General features: G+C 42.4%; 2 protein-coding genes across 3 annotated transcripts; both read left to right on the top strand.

Moving 5' to 3' along the window:
* The first annotated feature begins 565 nt into the window (after positions 1-565).
* On the top strand, positions 566-8,284 carry fam83ha (family with sequence similarity 83 member Ha). Of its 2 annotated transcripts, XM_072391352.1 has the most exons (7): positions 567-860; positions 1,694-2,147; positions 2,258-2,422; positions 2,630-2,754; positions 3,434-5,547; positions 5,638-7,190; positions 7,280-8,284. In XM_072391352.1, exons 2-7 carry the CDS (start codon positions 1,701-1,703, stop codon positions 7,289-7,291), a joined length of 4,416 nt encoding a protein of 1,471 aa, XP_072247453.1. In that variant the 5' UTR covers positions 567-860; positions 1,694-1,700; the 3' UTR covers positions 7,292-8,284. The 2 variants fall into 2 exon arrangements, with proteins under 2 accessions (XP_072247452.1, XP_072247453.1); XM_072391351.1 differs by having other exon boundaries at positions 566-860; positions 3,434-7,190.
* A 2,314-nt stretch (positions 8,285-10,598) lies between these two features.
* Positions 10,599-12,067, top strand: LOC140312505 (androgen-dependent TFPI-regulating protein). Its single transcript, XM_072390301.1, has 5 exons — positions 10,599-10,751; positions 10,855-10,980; positions 11,068-11,169; positions 11,285-11,400; positions 11,902-12,067. Exons 1-5 carry the CDS (start codon positions 10,599-10,601, stop codon positions 12,065-12,067), a joined length of 663 nt encoding a protein of 220 aa, XP_072246402.1.
* The last annotated feature ends 3,923 nt before the right edge of the window (positions 12,068-15,990 follow it).

Genomic DNA, 15,990 nt, shown 5'->3' on the forward strand with positions numbered 1-15,990 from the left:
ACTTATGACACGCTTGTGTGTTTCTCATCCCCCCTCTGACACACAGTCATACAGCTCTGTCACACTGAGCCTTTGGGTCCGCTGTAATGTCATGGAAGAATAGCCTAGAATTTTCCTTTGTGGTAAGTCTCACTCACAGCTCATAAGTCAATTAAAAAGAAGCAGCAAATTAATAAGCATAAATCCATGCACCACAGTCAACCAACCCCGTGCATCAGGGTTTTTATGTTTGTTATTTTGTTGTTGTTAAATACTATCTTATGACATACCTATAGAAAATATACAAATCCCTGTCCATTCTTTTTTTTTTTTTTAGACCGGCACAATTTTAAACGGAAGGCGGTTGCAGCAAACGCGAATGAAGAAGATAGATGTAATAACATGATAAGAGATTTTATGGACTAAGCAAACGCTTTTTGATAGTTGAGATTTTTGTGAATCAACCTGATAAAGCGTAAATTAGCCACCGAGCAGCTGATGACTCGGAGTCGGAAGCCAGATAAGCGACGCGATAGGAAACGGGGTCCGGCGGTCCCGGGACTGGCCACTGAGCTGCTGGAAAAGCTGCGGGGAACACACCGAAGCTCCAGTCAAGGCGGGGCGACGGTTTTTAGTCGACAGCAGTTCCACTCTGTCGACTACTCTCAAAGATACAAGCCAACATGCCTCAAGTATGACAGCAAACTGGTTTGGTTGGGTGACAGCTCGGGGGGAGGCAATGTAACGAAAAAAGAAGGGGAAAAAAAGACTTTCACCAGGTCCCACCTGGATATGAGGCACGACGCAGCTGGCAGAAAAAACACGGGATGACCGGCGGAAAGTTTAAGCGAAGCAAAGCCTGACGAACAAATATCAGCGGGGTGAGTTCGTCGTACATTTATAGTGTGTTATCTATTACAGAATTTACTGCGAAATATCCTAAAATATGGCCGACCATATGGCTAACCTGGCCTAAGCCGGCTGTATTGAAGTTTTCTAACACGACTGTCAGTCTCAGTCTCGCTGGAGAAAATGTTTGAGAAGAAGTTCTGTACCCACAACCAAAGTTAAATTTGCTACCATATCTGTTTTTTTGTTGTTGTTTTTTAATTCTCCAGAGTTCGTTGTTTAGTGCGTTTGTTTTCATTTCTTTTTGAGTGGTTTATTTTCATTGTCATGTTGATTTTCTCAAATATGCGGCTTCACATGAACTTAGAAATGGAGGCTTTTGGCCAGAAGGAGGAGCCACACCCATAAGCATTTATCCTGCGGTTAGATTCCATCTTCCCCTTTTCGTTGTGCTTGTTCCACTGTAGTATTATTGTAACAGATCTGGTGATGAGGGCTACATGTCAGAGTAGAAAGACCTTTACCCTTTTAAGCGTGTATATTTTGTGTGGTGATACTGACGTGCATTGATATTGATTTGGAAATAAGTCAGCTTGCTTTATCTGACAAAAAGAAAACCTTGATATATCGCACAGATCCTAATCTAACTACTTTTCCTTATCTTGGAGTGTTGAATTTGGTTAAAAGACATCAACAAAATGTCTGTCCCAAACCTAAAGATCTTTCACAAGGCGAAGAAAAACAGCTAAATTGAATGAATTTTGAGTTGGAATCTGGAGCGCTAAACTCTGATCTATTGTGAAAGTTACTTGAATTTCCACAAATTCATTACTAGTGTCTCTTTTGTCCCTGTCTCCTCTTAAAGCTACAGCATGGCGCGTCGCTCTCAGTGCTCCTCCGCCGGGGATAACCCCCTTGACCCCAACTACCTCCCTCCCCACTATCGGGAGGAGTACCGCTTGGCTATTGATGCGCTGGTTGAGGAGGATGTGGAAGGCTACTATCAGTTCCTCCAAAAAGCAAATGTCGTCGACTTTTTGTCCGCCCCTGAAATTCAGCACATTCAGAACTCTGTTCAGGCTCCCAAGCAGCAGAGCAGCCACCCTGAGCTGCACTTCCTGGAGAGGGGGGACGATGGCTCCTCAGATACCTACTGGCCGATTCACTCTGACCAAGAGGTCCCAGGTTTGGACCTTGGCTGGCCTCAGCTGCGTCCTTTCATTGAACCTACTGAGGTCATCACTCTGATCAACCCCCCTGAGCCGGACATGCCGAGCATCAAGGAACAGGCTCGCCGACTCATCAAAAACGCTCAGCAGGTTGATCTTTTGCTCTCTGCTTTCCGAGGATCTTTCATTTTCTGTGATGTTTAATTAACTCGATTGTCTGACTTTCACATTGGTGTTGTTTTTGGCTCTCATCTCCTCAGGTGGTTGCTGTGGTGATGGACATGTTTACCGATGTTGACATGTTTGCTGATATTCTTAATGCGGCCCAGAGGAATGTCGCTGTCTACATCCTGCTTGACGAGCAGAACGTGCATCACTTTATTAACATGGTGTCCAACTGTAGAGTAGATCTGCAGAGCATTCAGGTGACTGCAGATTATTGCTTTGTTTTCAATACTTTGACATTAAACTGCGGCTCAAAATATACGCCCAGCTATGTGGAGAAATACAGTAGGTTCTGTAGTGTTGGTAGAGGTAGCTCTGAAACTGATTCTTCATTGTAAGAAATGATTGAGCAGACAGAAGTATTTGTGTGCCTGCATCAAATTGATTTTATTTCTCTTATTTGTCAGTTTTTATGTGTGAGAACCGTGTCTGGCATCACGTATCAGTGCCGCACAGGGAAATCCCTCAAGGGTCAGATGATGGACCGCTTCTTGTTGACTGACTGCAGGGCTGTGCTGAGTGGGAATTACAGGTGAGGTCCTTTAAATCTGTCTAAGTCTTATTCTTATTACTGGAATTGCTTTCTACTTCTAAGAAAAATATGCCTAAATTTAGAAAGTCTATCTCAAACTGACACGGAAAAATGTAGTCATGTATTCATATCAAGCAGGTTGGACCACTGTTACACTTTAATTGCAGGATTTCGCAAACAATCAGTTGGATGGCTTCAACTCATTCAGAAAGCAGCTGCCAGAGTTCTTACACGAACTCGGAAATTTTAGCATATCAACCCGATGCTTAAGTCCCTCCATTGGCTACCTGTTCAGTATGAATCACCCATGAAATCAACAAGTTGGCACCCCAGTACATCTCTGACTCGCTCACTGTGTGGAACCCAATCGGGTCTCTCGGGTCATCAGATGCAGGTCTTCTAGGTGCTCCCAGAATTAAATCTAAATCTGCCAATGGTGCTTTCAGTTACTGTGGTCCAGGTCTCTGGAACAAACTACCTGCCGATCCTCAAAGTTAATAGTTGTCTGTGTGATTGTGTGTATGTGAACCCGAGCTGGATTTAGTGAAGCACATTGGGTTTGCATGTAATGAAACGTGCCATATTGATAAAGTTGTCACAGTCATTTTATAAACGTCTTGACGGTGTTTCCTTTTGTTCAAAAACTTGACACCCCCCCCCTGTTTTTGTCTTTGTCCAGCTTCATGTGGTCTTTTGAGAAGCTGCACCGCTGCATGGCACACCTGTTCTTAGGACAGCTTGTGACAACATTTGATGAAGAGTTTCGGATTCTGTTTGCTCAGTCCCAGCCGCTGGTTGTTGAACAACTTGCTCCAGTGGAGGACTTAGGTCTTTTGCATAAGAGACAATACCCAAATGAAAGAACTCCACTGTACAGAGAGCCCAGAAAGTTTCTGACTGGTATTGGTCAAACCGATGAATGGGTGAGACATTCCTATGATGAGCGAAAGGATGGCGATTGGAGGATGGCGGGTCTTAAAAGGCAAGAATCCTTTCACGGTCCTGCAGATATATATAGTAGGCTCCCTTCGCAGCAATCGCGTATGGATCCTTGCTTGGATCAGGGCCTCTCAAGGATTGGCATGCTGGAAAATCCTGCCCATAAACGGCACTCTTATGCTGAAGGTGTTCATGGTAGATACTCATTCCTGCAACAGGGAATGCCAGACTCCGAGCCCCAGGAAAAGCATTTCCACAGGGGCCAGCAGCCTTATCCAGGACCAGGACCAGAAGGAGAATACGGTGCCCATGACAAGTTCTGGAACCATGGCTATCATTCAGCAGACCAGTACTCTGAACCAGGTTTAGCACAAGACATGCAACCATCTGAAAACTTTGACCCAGTTCTTAACTATTTATCATCTACCAGAAATCTGGACTTTGACCAGAGCTCAGAGAAATCACTACCTGTGGCCGATTTACCGTTTTCTTCATCTCAACCTCGAAGACTGAGTCTAGACCAGCCATATGTCCATCAAACATCTCCCACCCCTTCAAACTCAGCTGATCAGAAAACCTTTTTCTTAGGTACTGCTGCTGATCGAAAGGATCCGACAGTGAAACGGGGGCTGAGAAACTGGAGGATTAGCTCATATCTCAGTGCATATGAGAATCCCAAAGAAGAAGGTCTGCCACTGGCATCACCTCAGGCACCTGATGCTTTTGAAGATTCCCCTAATCCTATGCAGCAAAGTGTACCAGGCATAGATGCATCATTTCCCAAAATCCCTAATGTCAGAGAGTTCAAGGTTGCTGCAATAACCAGGGCAAGCCAGATGCCAAGTTATGCCAAGACAGCTATTCGAGAGCAGCCAAAGAAATTATTGGATGAGCCTGCTGCAGTGGCAGCAGAGACCAAAGCAACACCAACACCCTCAGAAGTATCCCCTGCAACTGAAGGGGAAAAGACGGAGGAAGCAGAACAAAAAGAGCCGAAAACCGCTGTGCTTCGAAGGGACGACTCTTTTAAAAGGAATTACAATGCCGCACTGCAAAGGAGCTCCAGGTTAAGATCCTCTCTGATATTCAGCTCTCTGGACCAGCAGCAAACTCAAGACACGAGCAGCACAGATCAGCAGGATGAGCAAAGTGAAAAAAATGAAGCTGCACAGACAAAAACCCCCTTTGTTTCTCATGTTTTCGGACAAAAGAAGTCTGCTACGAGAGAACCTATTGAATGGAGTCGTTACATAAAGTCAGCAACAGTTGATAACTCATCCACAGAAACGCTCAAAGCGGATGATAAAAAAGCCTCAAAGGAAGAGTCAAAAGATTCTTCAGCAAACCCAGAGGCCCAGGAGCCAATTAAACTGTCAGACGCGAAGCAAGATAGTCCATCTGTGCCTCAGTCCAAGATCTCTGAAGCTGAGCTACAGAAAACTGATCAACCTGTACAACAACCTAAACCTTTACTGCCAAGCCAGTTATTCTTAGATATGAATAATCCTGATAATAGGCTGATGTTTTTCAAAGAGTTGGCAGCAAAACGCAAAGCTGAAGCTGCAGAAGCTGAAAAGAGAAAAGAAAAGGCAAAACTACCGGCAAAAGTTGAAACCACTGCCACCTTCCAGAAGAAAGAGCCCATTCCAAAAGAGTCCCCAGAAAGCCTGGCTTCAGTATCCGAGGGTTTAGTAGTAAAGAATGCAGCCGCACAGGGTGCAAGAAAGACGGTGTCCACAGAAGCAGGCAAGTCAGCCACTCTGTCCTTAGATGCAGGTGAAAAGACAAGTAAGAAGGGAAGTCCAGTCAGCAAGGATTCTAATACCTCCCACAGCTGTAGTGAACAAACAGTCGAGCTGGACAATCAGCAGACGGCAAGCTTTCAAGTTTCCGTAGAAACGAAAGCACATCAGAGCGATTCTCCAGAAGAGTCAATGCCATCAAAGCTTTTTATAAAAGAGAGCAGTGATCCAGCTGCGCCAACAGATGCTCCTCCTGCTGACGTTTCATCAGTTGCACAGGGTGTTGATGACAGAGAAACCCCAAAACGAGATTCTACCTCAAAGGAGTTTCCATCGTCTCCTGTGTTGGATGGATCGGCTCAGTTAGAGGCCGACGTCTGCTCTCCTCCGAAGACCTCCAAGCCAGACGCTGGATCAGGATTAAATACTTCTTCTGATCACACTCTGCTAGATTGTGGGTCACAGATCAGCCCCTCCACCCCCGGGGAGACCTCAACGGAAATTGCAGTGAAGGGAAATTCCAGCTCAGCCCATTCTCCAGGCATACCGTCACCAAAAAGTGACGAAACTGAAGCACAGGAATCTGTCAGCACTTTACTGCAAGCATCCTCCCAATCAGTTCAAGAAACTAAACAAAAATCGAACTCTCCGGCCAGCCAGACGGAGTCTTCTGCTCCAACACCTTCAGCAGAAGCATCAGAAAACGATGGCTCTCTATTAGATGTTGCAGAGGGGTCTGGGGCTGTTGGATCGTCGAAGGATGTAAAAACTGAGAGTGCATCTCCCAGTTTTAGCTCTGCTGTGCCTGAGTCAGGTCTGCTGGGTGCATCTGGTGTAGAAAGCTCTGTCTCAGAACCCGATTCAGAGGAGCCCACTGCTCCTATAACTACTACTGCAGGCGCTCCACCCAAACCATCGGTATCTGAAACAAGCTCCCTTGTCAATACAGATTTTACTCCGAATGCGTCCCTGTCAGAAACAACTGCATCTCCTCAGGAAACATCAATACAAGCTACCCCTCCTCACCACCTTAACCTGACAGATCCACCCACCCCCGCTGAAACAGAAGCATCTCCTCGCCCGTCTGAGTCAGACGGATCACGTTTGTCTGAAACCGAAAAAACGGAAACTAATATTTCTGCTTTGGACAGTGTGTCAGACAAAAAGTGCCTCTCCAGAGAGACTCAACCAGAGCTTGATTTGCCATGCAAAGCAGCTGAATCAGACACAGCTGAAAGCGACACATCAGAGCCACACGTGTCTTTAAACGGACGTACAGCAGAATCTGAGGTAGCAGACACAAGTGAGAACAAATCTGACAATCAGGAGGACGCCAATAAAAGTCATGACAGCGGTGCCCAGGAATCTGTGAGCAAGGAAAAAACAAATGACCAAGTCAAGCCAAATAACTGCTCCGAATCAGCAGAGATTACCTCCAAGCAGCCCAAATCAAGCCAGTCTCGCTACCACTCATCAACAGCCAACGTGCTTTCAAGCAGCAACCTCCGAGACGATACCAAGCTGCTTCTGGAGCAGATTTCTGCCAACTGCCAAAGCAGGAGTGAGGCCACCAAGGAGTCTCCTGTCACCGATGACGAGAAAGAAGACGAAGCTGACAAAAATGCCAAAAAAGAAAAAGAACGAGGGTTCAGGACACTCAGCAGAGGTCAGTCTAAGTCACCTCAGGAACGTGATAAACTGCTGGAGAGGATCCAGAGCATGAGGAAGGAGAGGAAAGTTTACAGTCGTTTTGAGGTATGAATATCTTACCTTCTTCGTTAATGTCACCATTTTGTGAACCCGTTTGGTTGCAAATCATTTTGTGTCTCTTATTATTTTAACAGATGGCACCATAGATGGGATTCGAAGAAAGTGGTGAGAAAGAAACGGTCGCTACGTTGGATGCAGAAAAGACTGACGCGTCTCTACAGTGTTTTCGAAAATGACAATTTTTCAATAAGATACATGATAGAAGTGAGATTCCTCTTTGAGTTCTCAGCAAACTAGATTCATTGTGCTCAGAGGAGTCAGAGGACCTGCATCGGATGTTTACGAGATGAAACTGCCAGCAGTAAAAGAAACTATGCAAAGCTGGCCCTGTCACGTGTGTCTGGGACTCTGTGGACTGTGGTCACCAAGTAACTACCGGTGTGAAAAAAAGCCCGTTGGCTCAGAGTGTGCATGTATGTGTCAGACGTGTGTTCCAGACTGCATGGGTCAAGTGCAATGTGCTCACCAGCTTGTCTGCTGTGTTACAGCACGGACCGCAGCAGCGGCCATGTGCTGTTAATGTGTCAGAGAAAACCAGGAACCAGAGTTTGTACAACTGTAATATACTTCCATTTGTATCATAGTCTCGTCCTTTTCATGCCAAACTAGAGATAGCTGCATATGTTGATTTGTGACACGAGCGGGCTTGTACATTCGTGCGTGAGCAGGGTTTTGTAAGCTTCGATCGTGGAACCAAAAGAAGTCGTGAAGAAACTTAAGACTAAAGGAGAAAAGTGGCTCAAACATGGTGTACTCGTGATATTGATGCGTTAATCAGGCAGCATGTGAGGTTTTATTCTTTTCTTTTTTCTATAGGAGTCACTGAGGTGAAACGTCTTGTTTCAAACTGCATGTGTTTGTGTTAAAGATTAAGAACATAAACATTTTACCAAATAACTCAAAGCGTTTCTAATCGCTCTGAGAAATCTCATATGTTTTGGCCGTGCAAATCCGAAACTTACCCAAAAACATGGAGGTATTTTTTTTAATGAGCTGGCCTTATTCTGTTTTAAATGAAAACATATTTGCACAGTAAAATAAAAAAAAAGAGCTTGCAAACAGTATCAAAAGTTGTGTGGGATTTTTATGATTGTCTTTATTAACACTTGTCATTCATGAATAAAATATAAATTTCTTTTCGGCTGTTTAATGACTCCCGGCTCTCTGCTGCAGAAGGAAATTAGTCACAGCATCATTACTGCTATAGCCTCTAAACTTATCTCCAGCTGGGATGAACGACGTTGCTTGAGAAATTTTTTCTAATTTTTCTTGAACATACATCACGTCATGGGAAACCAGCTGTTTCATGCAAACCTACATCACAAAGTCTCTGAGAGGCAGCCAAAGGCCTGCAGGGAACGCTGCTGCATATTATTAAACTGATTTTACTTCGAATAAGAAGGCCACATAATCCAGTGACATAAGAGTCAACACTGTGTTCATTTCGATCCCCAGTGGCACACCAACAAAATGAAGTAGATTTGGACTAACTGAGAAAGCCAAAGAGACTTTACTTTGTTGGAGAGATTTTTAAAAGCCGGTAACCTGCTTTGAATTGGTGGAATTGTTGCATTCAGCTTAATCGAGTAATTGATTAAACTGCAAACGTGATCAGCCTCTGTTCAGAAAAGAATGAGTTTCTATGACACAGACTGAACTGACAACAACATACTCCATGTTATATATGGGAAACAAATCACGGTCTGTCCTCTAGCACCACCCTCAGGACAAAATAGCTCATAACAACAGAAATATATTACAATCTGATGAGATTCATTTACTGGAGTCAACTGCTACATCTGTTCACACATTCCGTGTTTGATACGTTTCTTGCTTGACGTTGGCTTCCAGCTGTCCAACAGTTCTGAGCCTCCGTTTTCTGTTTTGTTTGACTGAATGTGATTCAATTGAACTGAATTCAACTATATTTATTTACAGTAATGTGAAAAAGAAAGTATACCCTGTTACAGGGTAAAATCAACTGGTCCTTATCAGATCACACGTTACCTCTTGTCCTTATTCATTTAACAAAACTAAGCACACTTTTCAGCTCTCATAGGGGGTAAAATGTAAGTTGTAGTTAGCAGTAGTGGACATCCCAGGTCAGACAATGCAATGCTCAGAGAAACTGCTACATCTCAGACTCTACAGGCTTAAGTTAGCATGTGAAATGTTAAAGTTCATGACAGCACGATTAGAAAAAGACTGAACAAGTGTGGCTCGTTCGGAAAGGTTGCCTGAAGAAAGCCTCTTCTCTCTAAAAAGAACATGGCAACAGAGCGGTTGATAAAGTTACCACAGGACCTCTGGAACAATGTCCTTTGGACAGACAAGACCAAGGTTGAGATCTTTGGTCATGGTGGTGAAAGGCTGGTGGTTTGGGCTTGTTTTGCAGCCACAGGACCTGGAAACCTTGCAGTCACTGTGTCAGCCATGAACTGCTCTGTATCCTTATGTATTCTAGAGTCAAATGTGAGGCCGTTTCTCAAAGCTTGGCTGCAACTGGGTGATGCAACAGGAAAATGATCCCGAACTTAGCGACAAATCTTCAGCAGATAAGTTAGTTGTCTTTGTGAAGACCAATAAACCAACAAATCTGATTTATTGTTTTATGTGCAAAACTTGTCACTCTGTTTTTATTTGAATTTTCATTTTCCATAGTGTCCCAACTTTTTTTGGAGTTAGGTTCCACATTTTAAACTACGTCTTTTCTTTGTAGCCTCTACTGTCCCGGCTTTATTTGAAACGTCTTGCAGGCATGACAATGAAAAATAATGAAATACGTCTTAAATCTCAAACATATTTCTTATGTTTGTACATTCCTGGGGTTTAGCACATGTGGTTTAAATGATTTGCAAATCATTTCAGTCTGTTTAGCTTCTTTTTATACTTTATCCTAGCTTTTTTTGACTGTCACAGAATTGTTATGATTTGATCAATATTAAGCTTGATAGAATCCAAATGAAACCTTGAGAATGATTCTTCTATAGTAACAATGATGTCTGGTTTACTGTGTAAGTCGTTTAAATTCAAAGTGTCTTTATTTGAACTAATTTGCCAGCCGTTTCTCTTTCAAAACACCATGAAACGGATTAGGCTCGGTGTGGATTAATTTACAGTGCAGTCACATGTCACAGTGCGCTGATTATGAAAGAAGATCTCCAACGTTTCATAAGAAACAGTGGGCCTCTTGTCTAGAAATGTCACTTTCCCTCCGCTGCTTACAAATGTCTTAATAAGCTTGCACAGAATCACACTAATCTTTAAAGAACTGCACAGCCTTGAGTGCCTCACATCTGAAGGGGAAAACTTGGGCTGCATTTGAAGATTAGTTTTCTCTGCATTTGATTGATTTCTGTTGTTTGCTGGGGATCATATCAACTCACTTTAGGAATGACTTCAGCGCTCAGGAGAGCATACCACATCTCAGCATTCGGCTGGTATGCTTTTATTGTTAAATGTCTCGCTGCAAAGGATGGAGAGGAGCTGCCAGCAGGGATCTTTGTTTACGGAGGACCGTGGAAGTATCTTACTTTTTTGAACTTGGTGAGCACACTAGTAAGGATCACTGTAGTGGAATATCAGGCTTTAGTGATGTGGATGTGAACAAACATAATGGGAAACGGTGATGTTGTTGGTAATATTTTAGTTACTACAAATGACGTTCTTTGGACTGGCAGCTGTGAGTGACCTTCAGCCAGAGAAACAGACAGCGAGTACTCTGAACAGATGTAAAGACCTCCTCTTCTCTGTCTTTGCTTTCCCTGTGGGCATGGTGAGAAACCACTTTTGGCCAAATCCTACATTTTTGTCACAAAACAAATACTTGGCACTAACTCTCTGTTTTCTGCCTTTTCTTTAGTTTGTTGTTGTACTTTTCTGGACGATCTTTGCCTATGACAGAGAATTAGTGTACCCAGCTTCTATTGACACCTTCTTCCCACCTTGGATAAACCACGCCATGGTCTGTACCCTAATCATCATTCAGTGTCACATTTGTTTTGGGCACTCAAGCGAACCTGAGTATGCTGTTCTGAGCTATGATGATTAATACACTTCTGCTACACTGTTTTTCACAGCACACACTTGTCCTTCCTGTTTTACTTGGCGAAGTGCTGGTGCAGCCTCACACCTACCCGCGGACTAAAAACGCCCTGGCAGCTTTAGGAGTTGTGGGTTTAGCTTATTTATCTTGGTAAGTGCTGAGTCAGCTAATACAATAGATCATGCCTAAACAAGGTAGGCATATGTCTCACACAAAAAAAAACATAAAAGCAAAAGAATTTGTCTCGCTTTGACACCCTTCTCACAAAGCAGACTGGATTTTTACATGAAAACAATGCGGCTGAATGCGCAGCAGTGTGTACATGTGTCTGTGTCGATGCTGTAACTGTCCAGGCTCTTCCAGTGCATCAGTGTGCCGAAGTTCATGGAAAGCGGACAGCCTGAGGGGAAATGCTTCCTTCAAACCTTTGGCATTTCTGGCTCGCATAAAGCAATGCAGCCTGCAGCTCTGTGTGCATTTGACAGTACAAACCATAAAGAAGCAGAACGTTTTGTTTTTTTAAGACTTTTATTTTGCTGTTACAGTAGTTACTGTCAGAAGTGCCAATTGGTTGACAAGCAAATGTTTCCATTTTTAAGATCAACTGATAGCTCCAGTGACTCTTCTCTTTTATTTAATCATATTTGGCAGGATCTTATGGGTGTATCTGTCCGTGGGTGTTTGGGTGTATCCCCTTCTTGGGCTCTTCAGCACTCCTGGGCTGTTCGGCTTCTTCTTTTTGAACATGTCTGTGGTGACCTTACTCTACCTGCTCGGGAACAAGCTCAACAGCCATGTCTGGAGTAAGACGAGATAAGTTCATCTCAAAGAATCGCGTTACCTTGTTTCAGTTCTATCTCTTGGTTTACCTTTTCTTACTTTTTTTGTCTCCCTCACTCTAGGAAAGGACAAAGCAAAGTAATAGCTTTCTCTGCCATACAAACTACCTTCCTTACTGAAACTGACTGCATCAGCAACATATGGAGACCTACACCTACAGTATTAAGCTATATTGTAACTGTATTTTAACTCTATTCTATACTCTGTACTCTATATTTAAAGCTATGATTTTACAGCTCAACAAAAGGGTATTTTGCATATTATAAGGCATCATGTATCAGGAGCATCAAAGCAACCATAATAAAGCAGCTTCCACAACAGCATAGCTTCGTCTCCTTTTTCAGCTCGATCAGATTCTTGATTCAAGACGATCTTGTTGTCGAATGTCACGCAGTCATTAATCACACAGGCAGGAATAATGCAGTCAGGATCCAGTTTAACAGGAAAATGTTCATCAATCTGAATAAAGTGTATATTCTCCCACTGAATGTGGAACTTCTGGAGGGAGTTACAAGAAGAACTAATAGTCCAAAACACAATGTTTCACAGCATGGGTTTGATGCCATCACAAATCTTTGGACATCTCCAGGAAAAGCTTTGTTTTGTGTCCATTAGTCACCTTGGATGAAGTGACTTTGTTTCGCTCCAAAAAGGAACTCAACCACCTCTCAAGTCTCTGTAGCCTTTCAGGTGCTGGAGGTAGTTTGGATCCGCATCCACCAATCCAACGGAAAGGATCTTTGCCAGTAAATGCAGATCATCTTCACTCATATCATTCTGTTGATGAGATGAGTGCCAGTTATTACAGCTCAGTCATTAGAATCTGTGTCTGTGTTTAACAGTGTAACTACTCACCTTCTTGTTTGCCGAGGACTCAGGAGGCTGGGACTTTTGAAGTTTCTTTGTCTGTGAGCGATAATGATCATGTCAGAGAATCAAGCCAGCTTTTTCAATTGCTATTACATTTTAAAAGAAAAGAGAAATACTAAATGGTCACTCACCTCTTTGAGTCCTTTTGAAAAGCAAATTATTACGAAGAGTAATCCGGAAACAATCTGAGCAAATAAAAGAGGAACAATCAGTGCTGCACTGGTCCCAGTGCTCTTTAGAGTGTAATGCTCAACTAAAAGAAATCACAGAACGTGTAAAAGGATCTTTACTTACTCCCAACAGGTGCAACATGTTTGCTTCTCGTGTCTCTGTCCTGCTTGTGCTCTGATTCGTCTCTTCCAAGTAAACTATATAAATTCCTCCTGCTCTGCGACATCAGGCCACAGTGCGTAAGTAACAAGGAGGTAAATTCCCAGAAGAACCAGCTCAACCGGACACACTGCATGTTCAAGAGGCACATGGTCTTAAAGATAAAGAGTTAATCATGGTACAAATCTTCTATTACGCAAATGTTTGCGTTAAATGGGACATTGCTGTGACAAAGAGAGCTTTAATTAACTCCGTCAAAGCAGTTTTCCACTTTAGACTTGCGACATGCAAAAAACAACAAAAGACAAGGAGCCACGGCTGACCTCAGCAGCATCAAAAAACATTTGGAAAAGTCACATTAGCCACCACTCTCATCGTCTGTGAATTCCAAAGATGACCAACATACTTTGGGAGTGGACTGACAGACTCTGTTTTTATTTTCCCTCAAAAAAATAATCCCTTCGTGCTTTTAAGTGGTTTCTATGTGACAAATTTCAGTCAAATTTAGTATTTGAGATTTATGAAAATGACAAGCAACACAGAAGTCACCCTCACAGTTCTGAAGCTATGAGGAAACTTGTCTGCTCTTCTGATAAGGAAGACGTACAGCAGGTTACATTTTTTTAAGTTAAGGAGGAAAATTCTCTGCAAATCACTTGAAAAATCAATCAATAACATGACACAGCAGGCTCTGTTTCAACAGATAAACACTGGTTTTAATACGTCTTCGTGTGCGTCAAAGTAAAATGACGAGTTGTGTCCTCCCCTCCCTGCACCCGTGTCTGTTCTGGAGCCGCAGCTCATGTTGTGTCTGAGATGGAGGTCAATCAGACAACACAGATGATTGCATGTCCTAAACCCTAACATCTGATAAACTTTACTCCCAATGGGCAGTTCTGACAAGTTAGGCCTTCCCTTCTTATTGACACGAGTTTCTTTAGTTTGTTGCGTATAAAATCCAGACAGTTTGAATCATGATTGTGAGACTGTCCATAGCACTCTGCATTTCCTCAACAGGTATATCACAATGTTGACTGATTACTTCACTCAAGATAGGTCTATAAGCATACGCATGTTACGCTGTTAAACCTTTAAATCCTGGAGGCAGTCTTCTTCACCTCTCAGTAACACCTTTTATCCCTTTTGTGTGCTGGCTGTCCATTCAAACTGAAATGGAAGATTTTTTTTTCAGCACTTAAATGCAAGTTGGTCAAATTACTTAGCACTTTAGATGTCAGAGCAACGCCTGGAGGAAAACTGTTTCCACTGTGTTTCACTTGGAAAAGTACACGATAGGACTTAGATGAAGAATCTGTGATCATGCAACGATAAGATGGATGTTTGAATGATGTCACACATTGCCTCGTTATCTGAGGAAAGTGACTAAAGTAAAACAAAAATGGCATGAAAAAACTCCCTTTTTTTCCCGTCAGTGCTGTTGATATCGTTATTGCTGTATGTATTTTTATTTTACAGTAACAACAAACAAAATACAATGATTTGCAAAACGTTTAAACACTATCCCTTAAAGGTTAGCAAAGACAACACCGGATATCAAATGGTAAAACTTGGATATTTGGGTACTTTTGTTCTTTTAATAGATGCAACATATGCTTACCATTAGCAGAAAAAAAAGATATAACAAATTAACCCTGCTTTAACTCTCACAAGTAATGTGGTGAACTGGCAACAGGTTGACCGTTAAAGGCTAAGAAGGTAGACAGGGCTCTCCATATGCTTTCCATTAGTGCCTGAGAAATGTCTGTCTGCGTGTTATACTATTCTGCTGCCTCTATGGCTAGGTTCATAAATATGTGGAGCCATCCGAGCTATGGACTGCTCTTAGTTGCGTTGGTGCTGTTGTTGGTGCTTTAACATTGCACTGATGTGAAATAGACAGAAGTCAAAGCGGACAAAAATCTGCTTTGTAATGAACTGAAACAGAAAGTGATAGATAATAAAGATTGTCCAATGCAGCTGTTGTCTTTGTTTACCACCTTTGTTTTACGTTTTTATGTTTATGAAACGTCCATAAACATACAGTATAAACGTGAAGTAGAAACAGGCTCTTATAGTTAGGAGAAATCTGCTTACATGTGGATCAAAATTAATACCCACATGTAAGCTGTACTCACATGATATCTGGGATCTCAGACAGCTTTGCATTAAAAACAGAAATTAATTTAAATCTCTGCGTGTCACACTGCACCCACAAGTTTATGATGAAATTCAACCATGAAAAGAACATTTTTGAGTACATAAACTCTTTACTTTACTCTTTACTAAACTCTTTAGTGCAGTGGCCAGTGACTCATGTAGTTTGAAATCAACTTTTGATTCTTGAACCTTAGACTTTTTCAATAACAAAACATTAATTGATTAATTGATTACTGGGCATGTTAGAAAAACAAATCTAACTGTTGTAGGCTACTTCTAATGTCTATATCCACAGTTTCAGCTTTAAGCATCATACTCGCTGTTTTTTTCCCCCTAGAATAGATAAACAAATAAAGAAATACATGAAAATGTAGATAGTATGAGTATGAACCGTAATGGACATTATCTTTGTAAATAGAAGTGTCTCTCTCCATTCCACAAGAGGGAGCCAAATATTTCGTACACTACATGAGGTCATTTACAATCACAATCGCTAAAGTTTTACAAAAGCGCCGACCCAGGAGATGCCTAATTACATAAGGT

Source organism: Leuresthes tenuis, unplaced genomic scaffold (genome assembly GCF_036924035.1).
Source record: "Leuresthes tenuis unplaced genomic scaffold, fLeuTen1.0.hap1 SCAF_8, whole genome shotgun sequence".
Taxonomy (NCBI): Eukaryota; Metazoa; Chordata; class Actinopteri; order Atheriniformes; family Atherinopsidae; genus Leuresthes; species Leuresthes tenuis.